Source organism: Onychostruthus taczanowskii, unplaced genomic scaffold, assembly GCF_017590055.1.
Source record: "Onychostruthus taczanowskii isolate IOZ18803 unplaced genomic scaffold, ASM1759005v1 scaffold41, whole genome shotgun sequence".
Classification (NCBI taxonomy): Eukaryota; Metazoa; Chordata; class Aves; order Passeriformes; family Passeridae; genus Onychostruthus; species Onychostruthus taczanowskii.
In genome coordinates, this window is record NW_024501571.1 from 7,268,035 (window position 1) to 7,290,183 (window position 22,149).

Below are 22,149 nucleotides of genomic sequence, written 5' to 3' on the forward strand. Positions count from 1 at the left end.
CCTCAGAGAAAAAGGAAAACAATATTATCTGATTGCTTCTCCTGTGTTTTGCTGATTTGGAATGTGGTTGGAGATTGTTTCATTGGTTTCATGTGAATTATTTTGACTCAATGGCCAATCAGTGCCAAGCTGTGTCAGACTCTGGAAAGAGTAATGAGTTTTTATTACTATCTTTTTAACATTCTGTTAAAGTGTTAATAAAGTGTATTCTTTAGTATAGTTTAGTATTCTTTAATACAATATAGTATCATAAAATAATAAATTAGCCTTCTGAGAACAGAGTCAGATTCATCATTCCTCCCTTCGTCTGGGAACCCCACAAATACAATACTAAAGTGAATATATCCCTACCCAAAAAAACCAGCTTAATGTGAGAGCAAACAAATATTGAATAAAAGTCAGAGGAAGAGAGGCCCAGGCCTCTCAGGCTGCTCTGTTGAGTGGAGGAGCCTCGCCCGCGTCGCGCTTCGAGCGCGGCGTCAAACAAACACGTTTTAATCCTTCCCATGGATTTGTAGCGTGTCATGTACAAGGACAAGCCCTGACAAGGCTTTGATGTGGTTTTTGTTGTGTCACACAACTGGCGGGGTGTACACGCTCCAAAGGCCCACGAGTAATCAAAAGGAACCTGGCTTGGAATATTTATAGCCAAAGAACGGGATTTGAAACGTTCTTCTCGTGCTAGCTCCAGGGCAGAAGGAAGACTTGTCCCTGGAAGAGGGAAGGTGTGTGGAAAAAGGGATTATTAGCCTTACTTTTTGCCCATGCATGACAAGGAATGATGATATTCATTTGGGGAGATAGCAGGGCAATTTTGTTACCGTTCAATAAAAAGGGAGTAGCACGAACAAATTGGTTAATGAATGAGGGAGGAGAGAGCAGAGTATTATGCAGTGAATCTATAAAAATGAACTCAATTTGAATTCAACCCAAAGAACAAATTGATGGAGCAGCAGGCTTTGTAAAGCACTAGATCTTCATCTGAATGCTGAAATAACACAGTGATTAATTTTGCTTCAGTCAAATATCTTGGGGTTTGCTATATAAGAATTAAAAAATAACATGCTTTAAATGCTGCTTGACTATCAAAACACATTCACCATTCAAAAAGAAAGCTTAAAGAGAATAAATGCTCTTTCTCTGTACTTTGCTTGCCTTCAAAATTCTCATTTTACCGTGGTTTTCCTGTCTGTCAAACTTTGACACGGAGGAAAAAAAAAAGCCATTAAGTGTTACACAGAAAAATTATAAAAAATACATCTATAACATGTTGCCAAGTGAAATGCTGAAGGAAGGAGAAAATTATTTCTATTGTTCCACCGAAACAAATATTTTGAATGTCAGCATGGATGTTGTAAAGGGACAGAACAGAGACCCAAGAAAAAGCAACTTGTGGTTCCCAGGCCCCCCATGGCAATTTCAGAGAGGAAATAAAACATTTATTTACCAGTTTATGTGACAAATCATACTGGGATCCCAACTCCAGCACCACTCACAGGCTATTTAAAATTATATTTACTGTTTTCCTCTAGCAAGGTGGAGGGAAAACTGTTCACTTATTAATTATTTTATTATTAATTTTAATCAAATGGGTCTTCACTTCTTTAAGGCAAGATTAGAAAATCACTCACAACTTGCAAATATGTGACAGGCAACCCCTTTTCTTACTGGGGAGAAAATTATCAACTTTATTTGCTTAGCAAGAGCTTCTTGCTCACACAGTAGTTTCACATCACTTGTTTAAGACCCCCTAAAAACCTACCCCAAAACCTGAATTTCTATCCCAAACCTTTTAGCGCTGCAGTAGAAATGCCAAAAAAGAGGGAGAGGAAGAAGGAATGAGAGCCAGGAGAGACATAAACCAAAGGAGCAATATTCTGTTTATTCCAAGGAATATGAGTGCAGTCATTGCAGTAGAATTGTGTATATTCCAAATATAAATGTCCTGCTCATTGTAGCCCACTTCCTTCTCTAAAAACCAACGAAACTTCTTTCCCCCAAAAGGAAACACCCCAAAAATGACAGATCCCATCTTCAATATTCCAAAATACCTTCTTCTTCCTGTCTTCCATGACAGGAAGAACCAAATCCAGGTTTGCCCATAGGAAAAAGAGTTTTTGCTACAACAAAACTGCTACTTTGCCATAAAAACATCACAAAAATACCATGTGCGTAGGACTAAGTAAGATTTTATGAGTGAAACTCCCCCAATCTCCACTTTCAATGAGGTTTCATGAAAAATCTCTACTTTGTAAATTACAAAACTGAGGAACAAGAGACAAAACAACTGTCATTAGATTTAATTTTGCACCATATGCTTCCCAAACCGTAAATCTCATGTTCAAATATGAGCCTTTAGTATTTTTACTGCCATAAATTGTGAATTACAGTCTCTGCTCGTGCTTACTTCTCCAAAAGCCCTCCCTGCACCAAGCAATCCTGTTTTGCCTCAGGCTGTGTAGTTTACCTCAAATTATTTCAGAATCATCTAAAAAGATTCATTTTTCTATTAAAATGATGAATGAGCTAAATGAGGTATGTAATAAATACTGCAGGTTTGTAAACAGACTCTTCTCCTGAGAACTAATGCCTTAACTCATTTAATTCTTCCCCCTGGTATTTCCTAGTGAAGTCATCCTTAAAATATGGTTTGTCCAGGCCTAGTTGGAAAGAGCAGGAAGGGTCAGGATTTAATCTGTTTATGGAAAATAGAAAACGTCCTTATGACAGAGTTAATGAATTGAGGACAGGAAAAATAAATGCACCCTAAGGGGAAGGTCATTGCCCAGCACTGACTGGGACCAGTCACCCCAGGGTGATGGGGAAAACACCAAACCAGTTCAGGCACAGAGGAGCAGAAAACACTATTTTAATAACCTGTATTCAATTATGACAACAGGTCAGATTTCCTCCTCACATAACTCAACACACTTCAGCTCTGATATGGTCAGGAATGTGTTTTGTCTATTGATTTCAGGGCTCAGGCAAGTAAAAGAACTTCACATCTCAAATAGGATTTTCCCAGGGAAAAAAAATCTCCAATAATCTGATTATCACAGTGACCTAAAGTGCAAAAAAAAAAAAAAAAAAGTGCTTTTTAATATAAAGATACTTCTACCAAATTGATTTTTTTTTTTTGAGCGAGGAATTTTTGATAGAACTTCTTGTGCAGAAAGTAATTTACAAAACAATGAGATTCCTCAGCACTACCAGATTTCACTGTCAACCAGGTGCTTCAATGAAAGCCTGGAACAACACATGGACAAATAGATGTAATTGCATTAGTATGGATACAGACTTCTAATGATAGCAATAATCAAATTTTAATGTTCTGGTTACAGCACATGAACAGAACAATATTTCTGTGCCTCTTCAAAGGGAAATGGGACTTTAATGTCATTGGCAGCTCAATAAAACCATTTTCTAACATAAAGGCTTCTAATGACAACTCGTTTTAGTCCAGACAGAGGAGCAAATGTGTTCACAGTGTACTCCAGGTCATTATCAGGAGATGGAAATACAACAGGTCCTCTGCACTTTGGATAACTATTGATTTTCTACTCCATATTCTCCTCATCTCACCCCGACTTTCATAATGACTCAAGCGATGGAACATCAATAAACTATTTATGGCAAAGCCACCACAGTCAAAGCCACTCTACAAGACTCTGCCCAACTCAACCAGGCCCAACTTTTAGATTTGCAGCAAAAATCTCTGATAATAAATATGGCACAGAACAGGTCTAAGTGATGAAATATAATTAAAGTGTTCTTGGAGCCATCATAAGGACTTTCAGCTTCACCCTTTGCTGCAGAGAACCACACCACCCTCAAAATTCTTTATGGCTGGACTGGAATGAAAGATTAGATTTATTTTGAAGCCCTTTTTCAAGAGGAATGGGCAGAAAAGACCATCATATCCACGCTAAGAGTGTGTGGAAAAAAAGAAGTAAGTATTTTTAACCAGCTGCAGTTCTTGACTTCAAGCACACGCTGCACTTTGTCCTTTGGTGAAATCACACTGAGATGCTTTGCAAATGTCACAGTTCCAAAGTGAGTAAAGCTAAAGGCACAAAACCACCTCGTTTGGTGGCAAGGCCAGTTCAAGCAGTTCTCATTTTGCCCCCCTGACAATTGCCCTCCAGACAGACTCTGCAATTTCCTCAATGGAGCTGCTTTTGGAGTTGTTATAAAGCAGATTGGCTGCATTTGGAAAGGGCTCCAGGATGGCTTTGTGAAGTATTTGCCTCAGCTCGTATCTGCACTGACATGCAGAGAAGAAAATAAAGAAATTCTTCACCATCAAAGCACCCAACCCTGATGTACTGGGAGCCCTGAAAACAGCCAGGAAACAGCCCTGAAAACTGGGTAAAGGAGAGGGAAAACAAAAAAAGGATAATTTCAGAATTACAGAATGGTTTGGGTTGGAAGAGATCTGAAAAATCATCTCATTGCACCCCCTGCCATGGGCAGGGACACCTCCCACTGTCCCAGGCTGCTCCAAGTCCCATCCTTGGACACTTCAGGGATGGAGCAGCCACAGTTTCTCTGGGAAAACTCTGCCATGGCCTCCCCACCCTCATTCTTCCCAGGTTCAGCTCATTCCAGGATCAAATATCCCCCAGCCAGAGACGAGGGAGAAGCCAGAAGAGATCCAAGACCTCCCCAGCACCTGGAGAGCAGCATTTTCCAAGACACAACCCCAAATCTGTGGGATAAGAAAATCCCAAATATGTGGGATAAGGAAATCCCAGATCTGTGGGATAAGGAAAGGCAGGCTGTGCCCAAAATACTCCCAGTCAGTGGCACTTCAAGGATTGCTACAGGACTCGACAGCAGCCGCTTTAATTTCTGCTGAGTTAAGCACCAAGAGTTGATTAAATCCCCACACTGACCCCACAAGGGATTTCCAGGGTTTGGAAATGACACTCTGAACAATAATTTCTACTTTTGCTGGCACAAATGTCAGAATTACTGCTTTGCAAGCCTTTGGATCACCCCAAAATGTGTTTTTGCAGGAGCTGACATCCCACCAGCCACCTGCCAGCCCCCCTGAACTGAGGGCACTTCCTGGGACATGTCACAGCACAAAAGTATTTCAGGTATTAACACGTGATTTCATCCTTTTTTTCCCCCCTCTTTTGTATAAAAAGCTAATTCTAGCTTTTGGGATAACACTATAAATTTCCTCCTTCTGAGATTATAAGCAGCAGCTGGTTCAATTCTTCAAGAATGGGAAATGTGACTTCATTTTACATCTATTTATTAAAACCTGAATTAGCCCCTTTACAAAGGAAAACTCAAATTCTTCCTTTCTCACCATGATTTCTTTTCCTTTGCACTATTTGAACAATTCAGCAGCAGCAAAGGAATTTATTTTGCTACTAACACTTCAGGAACACTTTTGTTTTTCTCCAAGAAAAGTTTGACAAATAAATCTGGGCTCCATAAAATACAAACCTGCTGTAGCAGCTTACTAAAATACAGAATTTTTCACAGTACCTGGCAAAGGATACACAGAAATGCATTTCCCTGTGGTACAGATTTTGAATTCAGCTTTGATACAGGAAATAAATGCACAGGCAGGGTAAGCAGTGAAGCCAAATAAATAAAATCTGACCAATTAAAGGAAAATAAAGGAGCTGACCTACAGGAAGGTGAGAACTACTCAGTATTTTCATTTTTAAGGAAACAAACAGATAAAGCCTTCTTGCTAGTTTGTAATCTTAGAGTACACCCTTCAAAGAATGAACAAGCCACAGTGGAAATGGCAGATCTGCAGTGGGGATAACAAACCTGCACCAAGAACCACCAGGTATTTCCAAATTTCCCAGATGGAACCAGGAAGATTGATCAAAACCGAGATGACACAACTGCTAACTTTGATATTCTGAAGCAAGTGATAACTAACCAGCCAAATAACAAAATAAAGCAGTTTCATATCTATAATAAGGAATTTCTCAAGCATTTGGCTGAGGAGAAATCCAGCTTGTACTTCCCAAAATTACCACAACAGGGAGAAAGAGATGCAAACCCCCAGTAATTATGCAAATAATTGTCCCCATTATAAATCTTCAGCTCCTCATTAGCTCCAGGCCACAAAACCTTATCTCTCCCACACAACATTGAGAATCCAAGGATTTAAGGCTGTACCTTGGTCATAATTCCTTTCCATTCTTCTTTGCTCCCATGTTTTACAATGACAAAATATTATAAATTTGTTTACAACACTGAAATTATTCTTCAACAATAACATTACAAGAGAGGTGTAAAAGAATCCAGAAATGGCTGGAAAAGATACCAACACCGAGGTGGAATTGGTTTGGTTTTAAATTGGGATTTGGAAAAATAACATGAACATCAGATTTTAAATCCCACAGCACAGACAAAGTTATTGCTTATTGAAGTGATTGATTACTAAGATACCAACCCATAAACCTTAAAAACTCTGGATTTTACTCCAGATTTAGAGAGCCCAACAAATATTTATGTTGCTGCTGACATAAGTAATTCCCATTTATTTTCACAGCAATGCTCACATTAAGTATTTTCAACTTTTTGCCTTGAAAATAATGATTTCTTTAGTATTCACACTCAAGTATATTTATATTTTTAAAGCATATTCCCACCTCAGACAGTAATGATTATTGTTAGAAAGAAGAGTCAATAGAGACTCACTACAGCAAGCAAACACTCTATAGAGGAAGTTATAAATCTGTCAGACATTTGCAATGGACTGAACTGTATAATGTCAGTTTTCTGAGGAAAACAGCCAACCATATGTTCCAATTTCCTTGTCAGGAAGGTTTAATACATCAGCTCTAACGAGAGATGAATCTTTCACACAGAATTTTTCATTGAGCTGGTTCCAAAGTTGGAAACAAGCAGCAAAACCCCTTAAAAGAGAGATATTTAACCGAAATAAAATGAAATGCTGCTACCTGGGCATGGGAAAAAAAAAAAAAAGAAGAGATCTGCTCTCTTCTTCTACCAATAGGCCTGAGGAGAAAGTTGCTTGGAGTATCTGTGATTTCTGTAAATATTTCAGAGTAAGAGCCTTCAGGGGGCTCTTCAAAATGCAGTTTATTGCATCCAAGATGTTACAACATCCAGGGTCATGGGTGACAGAGGGACACCTACAGCTGTCAGCTCCAGCTGCAGGCAAGCCTGAAGACCCTTAGTTTTGCTTACATTGAATTATACTTGTCTTTTTGAGCATCTAATACATAAGAACCAATCTATACCTTCACTATTACCTATAGGCTATCATAACTACTATCATGACCATATTATGGTCAATGCTATCCAATCACATGACTTAGTATGTTACAGTTTCAGCTTCGAGTTCTTTTTCAGTTTTCTTGCGGTGGAAAATTCTTAAAATTCTACTTTGTAATCTCAGAGTACACCCTTCAAAGAATGAACAAGCTACAGTGGAAATGGAAAATATCTGTTAGGTGATAACCAACCAGCACCCAGGAGCCACCAGATATTTCCAAATTTCCCAGATGGAACCAGGAAGATTGATCAAAACCGAGATGACACAACTGCTAACTCTGATATTCTGAAGCAAGTGAAAATTAACCAGCCAGATAACTGAACTTTTTTCTACTTGCCACATCAACACGTCTTGTTTGCCTGTGGTATGTTTCTGCTTGGTATAAACATCTTTTTGTTTGTGGTCAGCTTACCCTTTGCTCTAAGTCATAAAACCTCTTTCCAACTCCACGTAACCTTTGCTTTTTTGTCCAGTAAGACTGGCTCAGCAAACTCAATTTACACCTCTATCATTGTTCTATATCAAAACTTGCTTCCACCTCTATTTCACTCTCAAATTCCCCATTCAGAGACCTTTCTGCCAAGCACACATATCTGTGAAAGCCCCTTGCCCAACTTCCATCCTTCCCAAGACGTGAGGACTCACAAAGCGCTGAGCCTTCTGCCGCTCCTCCTCCGTGGCCGCTCTCTCCCGAAGGATGGCTCGAGTCAGGTGCTCGTTTGAGGAGATCCTCTCCCGTTCCAGGAGCTTGCCAAACTCATCCCGAACGTACATTTGTTCTTGTTTCAACCTACAGGAGGTGTAGGGAGATTTAGGCTCAGAGAAAATTCAAAATCTACTTGCCAAGTGTAGTTTCAAATAGAGAAGTCGCTTTAAAAGCTGTCACAGAAACACTTTTTACTCTTGGCTTCTTAAGACACTTAAATACAAATATTCACTAAAAGAATCCAGAAGTCTATTTCTAATTGAAATATCAAAATCTGAATATACAAAAGTTACAAGTTTTGACATCACTATTCATTAAATCATATATATTAAAACTGATTCAATTACATGCATTTTTAAGTAAGATGCAGAGAACTCTGATGGTTAGTCTGGTTTTATGGATCCATTTTTCTGGGAAAATCCTCTTCCCAGCAGCCAGCAGACACTCAATTTCCACCTAAAAGCTTTCCTGCACTGGCAAAGTGCTTTCCTCCCTCTAAACACACCATAAACCCAAGGATTTCATCCATTTCCCAAGCTCCACGAAGATCGAAGAACCATCATCAACCTTTCCCAGCGCTCTGAGAGGAGCAGAGAAAATAAGTTATTGAACTTGTTGCAACAGAGTTAATAAAGGGAACTTCAGGCGCAGAAAATTCTCAATATTTCTATGTCACAAGCCATAAATAGATTTGAAACCTTCAGTGGAGTACTTGAGACAAGAACACCGTGTCTCATTTTCATGGAAACACTCAGTGAATAAAACTCGTGTGTTGTGACACTGAGCACGGAACTCAGAGCAGTAATGGAGCTATGAAACACTGGGTTTCAAATAGATTTTTTTTTTTTCCTGAAAGAGTGATGGAGAGGAAGCTTCAATATTCTCAGTGCATTTATCTGTTGTCAAGGGAGCTCTGGAGAACAAATCCTAATGAGTCGGGTCACTTTGTAAAAGGTACCAGCATTAGAGTACATTAGATTCTTCCCCAGGGAATACATTTAAGTGAGGCAGGGAAGAAAAAAGACAATTACAAGATGTATTACTTCAGTGCTCAGCTCCAAACCCTCTGAAAAGCAGCAACCAACTGGGAATCTTTATAAAAGTTTATTAAGCTGCATCTTCAATTACTCCAGCTTAAAAAAAAAAAAAAAAGTCAGATTATGCAGACATGGACCAAATTCCATTAAGTGATTTCCCAAGGTCCTCCAAATTACTCCAGCAGGATTGATATAACAAATCCTTCATACAATCATAACAATCCTTCATACAGCACAGTCAAAACATGCTGGTTGTCTTTTGGATTGGAGAAATCATGTTTTGCCTAAAAAGGGAAAAAAGTGTCAAAATAGTAGTCTCAGCACCTTTTTCTGGTGAGCAACAAAGTGCATTTAATGCTTCCTGAGACTGAAGGAAGATCCTTGCTCATCCTTCTTGGATTTGACCTCCTAAAAGTGGTTTTCTATTAAAAATGTCTCTTTTTTATGCTGTTGTACATAGCAGAGTAATTGAAAGATATGAAATATATTTTACATATAAAATAGCTGAAAAATCCAGCCAAAAGTTTCCACATTATAAAGTCTGAGAAATTTAAAAAATTGAAAAAAAAAAAAAAAAAACAACCAAAAAAACCTTCAGGAACAAAAAACACTCAAAAAAAAAAACCCCAAAACAAAGCAACCCCCCCAACACTCAGATATTTACATTTCATTCTTTACATCAAATTAGATCTTCTTCCTAATCTCTCATTTAAAACTAGATCAAGATAATCAGGTCACCTCAAAGAAAATGCATTTTACTGTTTGTTTTTTTCTTCCCTTTCTTTGCAGAGTATTCTACCATAAAAGAAAATTACCCTATTTCATTCTCAAATTTCATAGAATTTAGGCCAAAAAGGGACTTTTTTTACATCCAAGACTGCTCCTGGCAGCACCTTCAAGCAAAAATTTCAACTCTTTTTTATCAACTCTCACCCTCATTTGTGCGACCAGGATCACACAACACAACGACTTAAATTCCTCAAAAAACTTTTATTTAGGGCAGTTTTTACTGCCAAAACAATATTCCTAAACTGCCATCTCAACTGATTGAAATTCAGCAGAGTTTTTAACAAAATAAGCGGGATTTTGAAGTCATTTTCATTTATTTGAGTTCCATAATTGGGTGGCTTGTAGGAGCTTAATGAAACAAACACTCTGCAGATCCCGCTGGTCGCAAACATTCGCCTGCATCAACCTGCAGTAGGGTTTTTTCCTTGGCATTACAAATTCATTTTCCTGGCATTCAGCATGTACCAAATAAAGGCAAACATCAGCTGGATCTACAGTAAAAAATTATATTATTACCTATAAATTATATCAGCTAAGCAAAAGTAAAAAAAATAATTAAATATATATCTATATATATAAAGATGTCACTACTCCAGGAATTCCACAGGAATTTTTCAAGTGACGTTTTTAATTACAGCAGAAATAAAGGCTCAAGTTAATGGTTCTTGTGTTTGAGCACAGAACTTCAGACAACAGAGAGCTGATCATTTATACAGAAAGGATGTTCAAAAAGCTGCTGAAGCAGCAGAAAAGGCTGCTGGCTATACATTTTCCCCACACAATTGATATCTTTTTGAATAAAATCCTTCTAAATAATTATGAAATACTGCTTTAAGAAGTGTGGAGTGGCTGATTTAATGAAGTGTGGCATGCAAGGCAATCACTTCTCATGGTGCTATTGGAAAACACATATCAAGCATTAAGAAGCAGCTCCAGTTAAAGTCTGCGTTAACGCTTCACAATATTTCATTTCTCAACTGTTTTATAGCACACAACCAACACAAAAAAAGCAACAATTCCTGCCTTTCCCCAGCACTGTCATTGAGAACTTCAACGCTCTTAACTTAATGCTATGAAGAAAATTTATATATCTGTATTTTTTTGTAAGAGGATGGGTAAATCCTGACAAACCAATCACCCAGGATTTAGGGATCTCAGAAGATTTATTCCTGTCAGAAGGGCATTACAAGAATTTGAGTATTTTTGTTATCACATTGTCATATTCAGGCTCCACTGTAAGACAAATTTTGGACTGTTTTAGTCCTGAAGTCACTTTAATCAAAATAATGTTTGCAGTATGTTCCACTTCTAAATCAGATTTGGCTCACGTTGAACACAAAAGCCACAACATCACCTCAAGGAGCAATCACACAACAAGAAGCAAAAAGAATTCTGGAAGACATTCCCAGATATAAAAAGTATATAGATATAAAAAATGCAAATATATTTAAATTAGAAATAAATAAAAAAGCCAGTTTGTGTTAATTTTGTTTTTCTGGATGTGGGCAGGAGGTAGAGAAATCAAATCCATATGATCAAACCACCCATTCCAACCTCCCCTCCAGCAGAAATTCAGACCAAAGGAAAAATACTCCACCAAAATAACATTTCTGCTTTCTATCCTTTTATTCCTCTCTTTTCTATCTGGAAGAGCAGGGAATGTGGGATTTTAGTGGCATTTGTTATTGTACAGTTTTTGAACTATGGATGTCTTACATGCAAGGTTAAGCACAAGAGAATTTACCTGTGAATTTATCAAATATTTCAGTGCATGATCTAAAACAGACTGAAACACTTAACCCACATCTCTTAAAATCAAGCAATAATAACAATAACATAAAGCAAAACAAGAGGAAAAAAATTCTCAATTAAGTCAAGACTTAAAATTAATAACTGACAACCTTCGTATCAAGTCCAACAGGATAAGAGAAGCCAAATCTAGAACTGGCTCCACTTTCCAGTTAGAAATTAGAATTTGAAACACAGAAATTGAAATTTAAGACACAAACAAGAAATCATCTCTGAGAGCCAAGAAGTTTTCTGTATCATAAGAAAAACAAAAATATACTCTAAAAAAAAAGATTGATAAAACTTTGCTGCACTCCAAGTAGTTTCCATCCTTTTCACATCTAGTTTTTAATTAAATTCAAGAAAAGCAAATTGTTAATTTTGCCATATGGATTCATGGCCCAGGACTCTCCTCATGCCCAGCATGACCTCCGTTATCCACAATAACAAGATGAGTAATTTAATTCTAAATCCACAAGAACTCCCTCTTTTGTTTACTTCAAAATATCCATTTCTGTTGTTCTTGAAAAACACCTGCAGATGTTAATTAAGGAAAAAGCACCTTTTAATTCAGAGACAACAGCAACACACTGAGAAAAGCTGAAAAATATTAGTTTTGTGGTTTGATGGCCACTTCACGGTTTATTCTCCATTAATCAAGAATCCACAGAAATCCAAAACTGGCAAACAATACTCTTAGAGAAATACAGTGATTTGTCATTTCCAGCCCTTATTTTCAGATATTGGAAATTTATTACACTATCAAAGCCTAAGCATTTCCTTTTTGCTATTTTTTCCGGGCAGTGATTACTTGCCAGTTGTTTTATCTTTATTACAGTCTCCAAGCTACACAATCTGATGGATCTGTGACGTTCCACCATAAACTCACTCAAGCCTAAAGCGTGAACCGTGTCATTTGTCATTACCAAGCAAGCAAAAATCAAAATACTCCCCGTTCCAAAGTCCACTGTCAGGAAAATCATCCTGTCTTCTATGAATCAGGGAAAAATTTAATGAGGTATCATTGAATATGGAATCTAAAAACTCACTCCAACTGGAGATGATACAACATGAAGAGGATTCATGAGGATTCATGAGGTTTTCCGCTTTCTTGGACCTCAACAAGCTCCTTAATTCCTCCTGACGGACTCACAGAAGATCCCAAAATGTTTTGAGCAATGTGTTTAGGGCACGTTGCAATATTAATGAGTGAATGATGTCTGTGAGCGCTGAGTTTCAATATTTCATGAGCGGAACGCGGGATGTGCCACAGAAAGCCGCGGCTGGAAATCGGCGGAGCTGACGAGGGATTTGAGAGGATGTGAGAGATGTCAGGAAAACATGTCCAAGCTGAGCTGAGCTCTGAGAGGTGTGAAATGGAGATTTCTCTGACTCCGTCTCACCTGTCTGCAAAGTGGGGGAAATTACCTCAAGCTCATCTGATTTTACAAACACCTAACGAAGGACAGAGATAGGGATACAAATTATCTGAAAGGTCAAGGCACAGAAAACACAAAAAAGTTCTTCAAACCTGAAGCTTCTACCACTGTTCACTCATTAAAAACATTATTCTCCACTCACATAAGACTTTGCACAGCACAAGTGACAGGAGCAGTTTCTAACAATAGTAGCAACCACATTCTTAACAGATGTTCTAAAATTTTGCTTTTAAACCTTTCATATCATGCAAATATTAACAGAAAATATAATTTTTCTGCACCTGAAAGCCATGGTGTCAAAAGAACATTTTGCCTTCAAATTTTTGGTTTTCCTATTGCTCAGTCTGGAGAAAAGGAAGCTCAGGGGGGACCTTGTGGCTCTGCACAAGTCCCTGCCAGGAGGGGACAGCCAGGGAGGATTTGGGATCTAACCCCAGGGAAAAGGGACAGGAGGAGAGGGAATGGCCTCAAGCTGTGCCAGAGGAGGTTTAGCTTGGATACTGGGAAAATTTCTTCATGGAAAGGTTTGTCCAGCCTGGCACATCGGCCCAAGGGGTGCTGGAGTCGCCATCCCTGGAGGGATTTAAACAACTTGAAGATGTGGCACTTGGGGACGTGGTTTAGTGATGGCTTGGCAGTGCTGGATTAATGGTTGTACTCCATCTTAAAGGAATCTCCAACCTCAAAGATTCCATGATTTCAAGATTCCAAATCCAAACCCAAAATGCTGAAGCTTTACAATCATGGGAATATATGAACTCAAAAAGGATCACGCAGCTCATCAAACCCAGATTTATCATAATTTCAACAGGCCTTAGTGGAAAACCAGTCAAATGTGACGACAGGGACCCAAACTGGCCCCACTTTACCCACCAGACCCAGCACCATTAAAACCCTCTGACAAATCCATCACAAGTGACCAAGAGCTCTTGTGACTGCAGTGCAGGCAGGAGAGGGAAGGGATCACACTTCTGAGCAGTTATGCTTGAACTTCACATGATTAAATTTAATGAGAACTCCATCGCTTTATTCCACATCCACTTCTTCCTCAGGGTGACTGCTCCTCCTTAACATTTGCCATACATGAATATAAATTAGCCCTTGATTCATTAAACACGGTACTGAGAACAGTGAAGTGATTCCAGCACTGATCCCTGAGCTGGCACTGACCTTTTCCCATCCCAGTAACTCCTCCCTCATCTTTGGTCACTGTCACACAACTCCCACTCAAGTTTGGGACGTGTTCCACAGCAGCAACAAGGAGGGTAAGGGATCAGGGGATTCTCATCTTTCCTTAGACTGAACTCCTACCTGGAGTTCTGTGTCCAGCTCTAGGACCTCAACAGCAGCAGCACCTGGAGCAAATCCAGGAATCCATGGAGCTGCTCCAGGGCTGGAGCCCCTCAGTTCCCAGGGATCCAGGCTGGGAGAGCTGGGAATGCTCCCCTGGAGAAGGGAAGGATGCAGGGAGAGCTTCCAGCACATTCCAGGGCCAAAAAGGGGCTCCAGGAGAGCTGCAGAGGGACTGGGGGCAAGGAATGGACAGGACACAGGGAATGGCTCCCACTGCCAGAGGGCAGCCATGGATGGGATCTTGGCCATGAGGAATTCCTGGCTGGGCTGGAATTGCCAGAGCAGCTGGGGCTGCCCCTGCATCCCTGTCAGCATTCAAGGCCAGGATGGGGCTTGGGGCAACCTGGGATAGTGGAAGGTGCCCCTCTCCCTAAGGAATGAGATGATCTTGAAGGTCCCTTCCCACCCAAACCATCCCATGATTCCATGATTCCATGATGTCTGTTCTCGAACTCAAGCAAACACTGAAAATATCATTTTAAGAGTACTCTCCACCTCGTCCCACAAAACCATCACTGCCTCGGTCACCCTGTTTCAAACACCAGACTTGTCACATCACCCAAATACTCAGTCCAAGCCACACCACTCAGCAGAACACCCTCATTATCCCTCTCCATTTCCCAGCTGCCTTCCAACCCCAGCCTAACATCTGTCAAAGGAAAAATCCCTGCTAATGGCCACGTGATTTTATGTGCCACTCCTTGATCAGAAGATCCAAGACACTCGTTTCAAATCTCAGTTATCTACTCAACTTACTCCAATTAATTCAATTTATCAACAGCATTTCCATGGACAGCTTGTGAACACTCAGAGCAACAAGGACAGTGACTCTTGTCAGTGGGTGAGTTTTCTTGGAGATTCCTGAGTTGTGGGAGTGTTTTTGGGGCAGTGTTTGGTGTTGGAAGGAGGAGGGGTGAGTAGAAAGGGGGGCGGGTTGTTTGAGGGGATTTTTAATTACACTTCATAAAGCCACTGCTTTTAAAATATGTGCATTTAGATCAGTATTATATAGAGACAAAATAGATGAGTAAATTCCCACTTTTATGCCAGAGGGACATGGAGAACCTGAGTTAGAATTGTAAAACTGCTTTACATAATTTGTGTATGTTTAGCTAGCCATATAACTCCACTTGAAATTACTTTCCAACTTAATATCCTTCCCCTTGGGATCTGCAATAACAGTCCTGGAATTATGACAACACTAATTATCCATAAATTGAAGTGACAGTTAGAAAAATTTTTATTAGTATCATTATTATTATTATTACTATTTTTAAGTGTTTCTCTGCTGCTCATTTGCTGCTTTTCAAAATGAAAGAGCTCAGCAGTTTGAAAGCAAAGGTTTGTTTAAAATTGCCAGGGGGGGAATAGTTTTCTTCTTTCTTACCTGAATCTGAAACTATGAAGCAGGATTATTTTTGTGGATGCTCTCTCACTAGCTCCAAGTCATTTTCCCATCTCTCCTAGAAATAAACTGATCAAGATGAAGCTCGATATCCAAGTTGTCAGCTGAGATGGCAGGTTTTAAAATCCATGTGAAAAATAAGCCCTTGAAAATTGGGGTTTATAAAGGCAGGAGTGAATTATAGCTCTGCTTTCTCCAATTTCCACCTCCCATCTCCAAGATTCATCTCTCCATATCCTGAGAGCCAGACATAATGGTATTAATGGAGAATCAGAGCAGGAAACCTTGGAGAGTAACTCTGCCACTGCCAAATACCTTTTTTCTTCTGAAAACAATACCTTTTTTCACTGAAAACAATACAACTTGAACAGGCTTCTAAGGCAGTTTGATACTTCCCAACTTCCTAAACATTTTTATGCTTCCTTGGCATTTTGCAGGTAAAAATCACACACTCAACTTCCCTGCTTTGCTGCCCAAAAAGGCACCTGTTGGAACCCTGACTGCTGAAAATTTTAGACTTTCTATACTGACAGACAATGACCCCCAAGAGAACACTGCATTTAACCTAAAGCTGTAAAAAAACTTGCAAAATTGAATGATAAAGCTAAAATTATGAACGTATAGTTTAAACAAAAGTGTGTAATATCACCTAAAAAAAACTTAAGAGTTTAAAGTTTTAGAATATAATAATATATATAAAATAAGATAGAAGTTTTAAAACAGAAACTAGTCCTTCTTCTTTACTTTCTTCACCTTCTTCTTCATGAGTTTTAAATGATATTGTATAATGAAATAAAAAGTCCAATTAAAAGACACAAGTACTTAATTATTAAGTTAAAAGTAGAAATAATTTAAGTATCATTTCTTAATTAGATAGTTTATTCTTAAAAATCCTTATATAAAAAGAAATACATCTCCATTTCTAATTTATTAGAGTTAAATGCTACAGGACACACACCTTATAAAGACCATAACATAAATAAGAACTAATAAACATCTGAACCCAAACAAGAAACCGTCTCACAATTTAACCCCAACCTTAAAAAAAACACCCAAAAAATCAACAGGCACCAGCTCCAACAGCTCACCTGCTCCCTGTACTTATTTCAGATTTAACCTCTGTTGGAATCCCAAATTCCTTCTCACTTTACCCTCAGAGTGACAGCCCTACCCCAGCCTGAGCCTCCTGGTTCCCTTTTTTCCCACCACACAGCAGAATTATCCCCTAATCCTACACACCCCTGGAATATTACAGCTGCTGAGGAATAAATCCACTGCTAAACCTTTGCTGAGAGTGAGATCAGACAAGGGAAGTGTCTGCTGAGAGAGGGGGAAGATGTTGGAGAGATGGAACGGCTGGCAAGCAAAAACAGGAGGAACTCAGGGTGGGATGTGAGGCCAAAATCTCCACAGCCCTGAGGCTGAAGGGGCCCTTTGGCACTCCAAGGTGGGGGTTTTTTTTAAGTCTTAAAGTTATTATAGTTATGTTCCTTCTAACTATATTATTATTACTATTATTATTATCATCATTATCAGTATTACAATAATATAAGAATATACAATATATAATGATATAACACAATAGTATTATATAATGCTATTAATAATAATAATAATAATAATAAATATTATTATCCTCATGATTCATTAGATGTTGGGTTTTCCAGACTCTTTTCCCAATTAATCCTAACAACACCAACAGTTCCCTGTGGCAGAAGGCAAAATAACAACTATTTCCTAAAAAGAAGCTTTTTGTTCCCCTTGAGGACAATCCTACAAGAAAAAGCAGGTTTCCCAATTCAACGTAGCTGATTACTTGGGAAAAAAAAAATCATTTAGGAGGGAAACAATGCTTTGAAGAAATTTTCACCACAAGTAATTAGCTCTCCATATAAACTAAAGGTACATTAAGATGCTCCTCATATCTTTAACTCACTGAAATATAAAATGAATATTGTAAAGAAATCCATAATTTTATTTTCCCTCTTGTTCTCCACACCTGTGCCAGGAAACTGGAATAAACATGTCATTACAACAGAAATCAATAGGAAGTTTTAGAGTATCCACTAGCACAGAAAGGTCAAGCCCCAGTATTGATTTTAATATAACAATTTTGGTTTGCAGTTTCCCAAAGGCTTCTTGTCCAATACTCTTCTTCATTCTTCTCTCACTTTACATTTCACTGGTGAATTTGTTCTGCACCAGCTCTTTACTCCAGGTTTACTAAGAGCTCATCATTTATGCAATGTACTGCTGAGACACGACAAAAAAAAAAAAAAAAGGTTGGGGGGAAGTTCTCAGAGCATCAGTGAAACCCCAGAGTGATGATCAGTTATCTCCAGACCCTCCTTGAAGCACAACAGAACAACAAATAAAAAATCTAATGGTTACAACTTTAATAACCCATCACAGAGCAACTCTGTGCACCAGAGTGGAGTCAAAGCTCCTTTACAGTTTAGAAAGATTCCTCCAAACAGATGAGGATGGCACAAATAGAAGCTGCAATCAGTTGTCCAGCTGATCACAGATAAAATGTCACATCCTCTGGAGCCCAGAGAACAGAATCCAACAATTCATTCCCAGGGAATCTGTCTCAGGTTGGAAGATGTTAGTGGAGGTGCGTGCTCTATTTGCCACCTGTCAGAGCTGGGGCAGCTCTCTCTGTTCACAGTTCAGTTTCTTCCCCTCCTCTGTGACACCTGAAACACTTCTAGAGAAGAGCTGTCAGCAGAATTGCTGTAGGGCCACCAAAACAAACCAAAGTCTATTTTTAAGCCTTTTCCAGCCTTAAAATTCAATTAAAATTAAAAAGCTTAAAAAGCCTTCCAGCAGAAGTTTTCCTCTAAGACACAAGCCCTGGAATCACAGCATGTCACAGGACAGTTCCAGTCAAACTGCAGGGACAGACAATTCCAGGAATGAATATATTGAAGACTTGAACAAAATCTACTTCCTGCACTACTGAAGGCACTGCCATGCACAGCAGCTTGCAAAAACACCTCATTCTACATAAAATTAATATTTGCCCCTTGCCAAATCATATTTAAAAAGTGGAAGCTGGGAAACACTCACCAAGCAAGAAACTGAACCCCGCCCAAATATAATTAGCCTGAGCTAAATGATTAGCAAAATAAAAAGACTGATATTTCTCTGATTTTCAGGGGGAAAAAAGGCAAGTCATCATTCAGGAACGTTCAATTTCCATGGGAAATCACATCCATCACTTGCCTCCAAAGCAGTGGTTTGTATATTTTAGTGGAGGAATCCAGCACTCTGATGAGCTTGGCAGTATCTAAAATTTTATCATTATGCTGATGGTAGAAGTTGTTCTTTTTTGCTGTCTCAAAATACTTTTTACTCTGCCTGCACTTTTCATTTAAAGCAAACTTGAAAAACAGATTTACTGAGCACCATCAGTACCGTGGAGCCCAACAAATGAACAGCTTTGTATCCAAGGACAAAGTTAATGGATGGAGTGGATAAATTCCACTCTGCTCTCTGATGGGAGAAGAAAATTTACTTATTTCCCCAGTGCCTGTTCTCAAAGCCATGACATTAAAAATTTCCTCATTTTCTTGGGAAATTAGAAAAAAATGCTAAACATTGCTGAGCTTGTCTAGAATAAGAAGAGAAAAGGTAAAATTGAAATTATCACCCACTGGTCCATTGAGTTGTGTGGATTTCTCTTATTTATTATTAAGACCTTCTCTTAATTATCATTTATTACCTGTCACCACTGTCAAGCTCAAGTTTTTGTGTCCACCCTCTCATTTTTATGTTCCCTTGAGTATCACCCTAAGACTGCAGCTCTGTCCCATTAACTGCTCCCAGTTACTATTGCAAACTCTACAAATTCTGTTGTCAATCAATGATCATCAATTTTCTAAAGGAACTTTCCAAAATCAAAATGCTTTTCAGATGGAACATTTCAAAATGTTCAAAAACCAAAGTGAGGAACAACAGTTGGGTTGAGTAAAAGGAAGAGTAACGTGGAATCAATGCAGAATTTTGGAAATATATTCTAAGGTGGGTCTAAATCACTATTTTATTAATTATTCCAAGTCCTGTTACATAGAAGCTGTAATTCATATATTGTTAGAGAGTTGATGGCATTAAAATACAATTTAAGAGTCATTCTTCAGCTCTAATCTCCAAAATAAGCACAGATTTTTACTTTAGATAGAGCAGCCCATCTGTACTGTGTATGGATGTGTGAATAAATAATTTATCTAGAAGTTCAAATTAAGATTTCTTCCCTTCACAGTCTGAACTGAGTAGAAATTTTGCAATCAAACCCAAATGTGCTCATACACTGCTCACAGAAAGCACCAAAATCAGCTATTAGGCAGTTGGAATCAGACAACAAACAGTCCAAAGTTTCAGGTATTTTTATGTTGAAATGTTATTTCATTGAAATATTGGGGAAAAACCCTGGTTTAGAGAAAGAAGTGAGAATACAAACATGTTAAATACACCATCCGTGGTAGAACAATCCATAACATGAAAGTGGAGGTAAAAACTTTAATTTTTATGTCATATCCCAACAGGATTTGTCTTAAAATTAGTAGGTTATGAAATGAAATTGTTAATAAATCACAAGTGCACGGTCAGGAAGCTTAAATGTAGAGCTCAGGGTTTGTTCTGTTTTCCAACAGCATCAATTTATATCACAAATTGCTACAGCTTATATTCCATGTTTCTATTAGCTGGAACATTCTGCATATGAAAGACAAAATAATTTACCTGAATAATGTTTTTAAAACACAAACCTCCACCAGAATTCAGCCCATAAAGACCTTAAGTTTTACTTATGGAAAAAGATCTGCATCATTTACAGTTGTTCCATACAAGACAAAAAATCCTCTATGCTCTGTTAAAACCAGATTTTTATAACTGCAAATACTGTGTAAAAATGATAATAAAACAACCATTGCTGTGGCAAAAAAATAATTAAATTATTCAAAACTAATGCAGCTAATTTTGAAATAATTCAAAGAAGTGCAGCTGTTAAAAAATATTAATATTTTTCCTTTCTTTATCACCATCATCATTAATTTACTTTGATATTTTACCCCATCTGCTCCCTCCCTTTCACAGACCAAGGCACAACCCCTGCAAGGTGAATTCTGGAAGGTACTGAAGGTGTCACATGAGGAAACACTGAAGTTGCAAACCAAATATTTCCAGATTTTAATCCCATTTAGCTGAACTCTTGAGCACTCAAGAGGCTCAAAAATAACCCAAGTTTTCCTGTCAAAGCTGAGTTGAGGAGAGGGGGGATTTCACTGGAACTTATTGATTTCCTTTATTGCTGATGCAGAAAAAAAAGGAAAAGCCAGATTTTTTTTCCCTGGGACATTAATATAGTCCTATCTAATTATATACTCCATCAACCTAACTCAATTAAATAACAGAATGCTGGGTAGGAAACAACTGAGATCTATGCAGACAGTTGAAGTAGTACTAATTACAGCCTAATTTTTTTTAATCTATCATAATGAGCCTTTCTCCCCATTCTCAGTGGAGGACAGTGTGGAATATTTGTATTTATAGTTGGTGTGTTGTGTTATCTATTTACAACAGTCACTGAAAGGAGAAACAAACACAGAAGTTCAGCAGATACCAAAATTTCTAAATTTAAAGAGGAATTTTTAATTGCTAATAATGGCTCTGATCAGGCTTTCAGAGTCACTGCAATCTCTGAAACAAAAAAATCTAAGAAAATAATATTTTAACATACAGAAAGGAATCAAAAGGGTTTTACTGGTGTGAACTGGTTTAATACAGCATTTTACATACTCAAAATACCTGAAAATATCCTGGGAATTCCAGAATTCCCAGAAAACTCCAGAATTCCCATTTCTGCTGCTGTTCCAAGGTACTTTTGCTCAGCCCCTGGAGTCACAGGGACCCCACCCCTGCTGTGTCTGTGCAGCACAAAGGGATTATTTGGGCTCCAGAGAAATCAGCAAAGCTTGAGCTTAGAAAGGCAGCAAAAAAGCCAAGCTCAAGAGGTCAAAAGGGATTTAGAGCAACAGTTTGGATCAGCTCTTACAAGGAAATTCCAGCTCATTTGTTGTTGAACATGGATTTATATCCAAACCTGCTGCAGCCCGCAGAGCTCTCACAGCCAGTCTGTGCACAAAAGTCAGTTATTTCCAGTAAGCAGATAAATAAAATAAAAGCATTAAGTCCAAGTTTGTTTGAAATATTGTTATTATTAATGAACCAACCTTCTCTTCTGAGCTTCAGAGTCTCTCCTGGCTCGTTCCAGTGCCAGTTCCTCAGCTATTCTTTTCTTCAGCTCTTCATCACTAACTGCAATTAAAAGAAAATTCAATGAAATGTTAACA

General features: G+C 38.4%; 1 protein-coding gene across 2 annotated transcripts in view; it reads right to left on the reverse strand.

Annotated features, from left to right (window-relative positions):
• CHCHD3 (coiled-coil-helix-coiled-coil-helix domain containing 3) overlaps window positions 1-22,149 on the reverse strand; it is a 121,268-nt gene that overhangs the window by 77,731 nt on the left and 21,388 nt on the right. For both annotated transcript variants that reach the window (XM_041413430.1, XM_041413429.1), the window contains exons 3-4: window positions 22,030-22,114; window positions 7,925-8,069 (exon numbers count right to left, since the gene is read on the reverse strand). In XM_041413430.1, coding sequence (XP_041269364.1) covers window positions 7,925-8,069; window positions 22,030-22,114 — 230 coding nt within the window. The remainder of the gene's footprint in view (window positions 1-7,924; window positions 8,070-22,029; window positions 22,115-22,149) is intronic.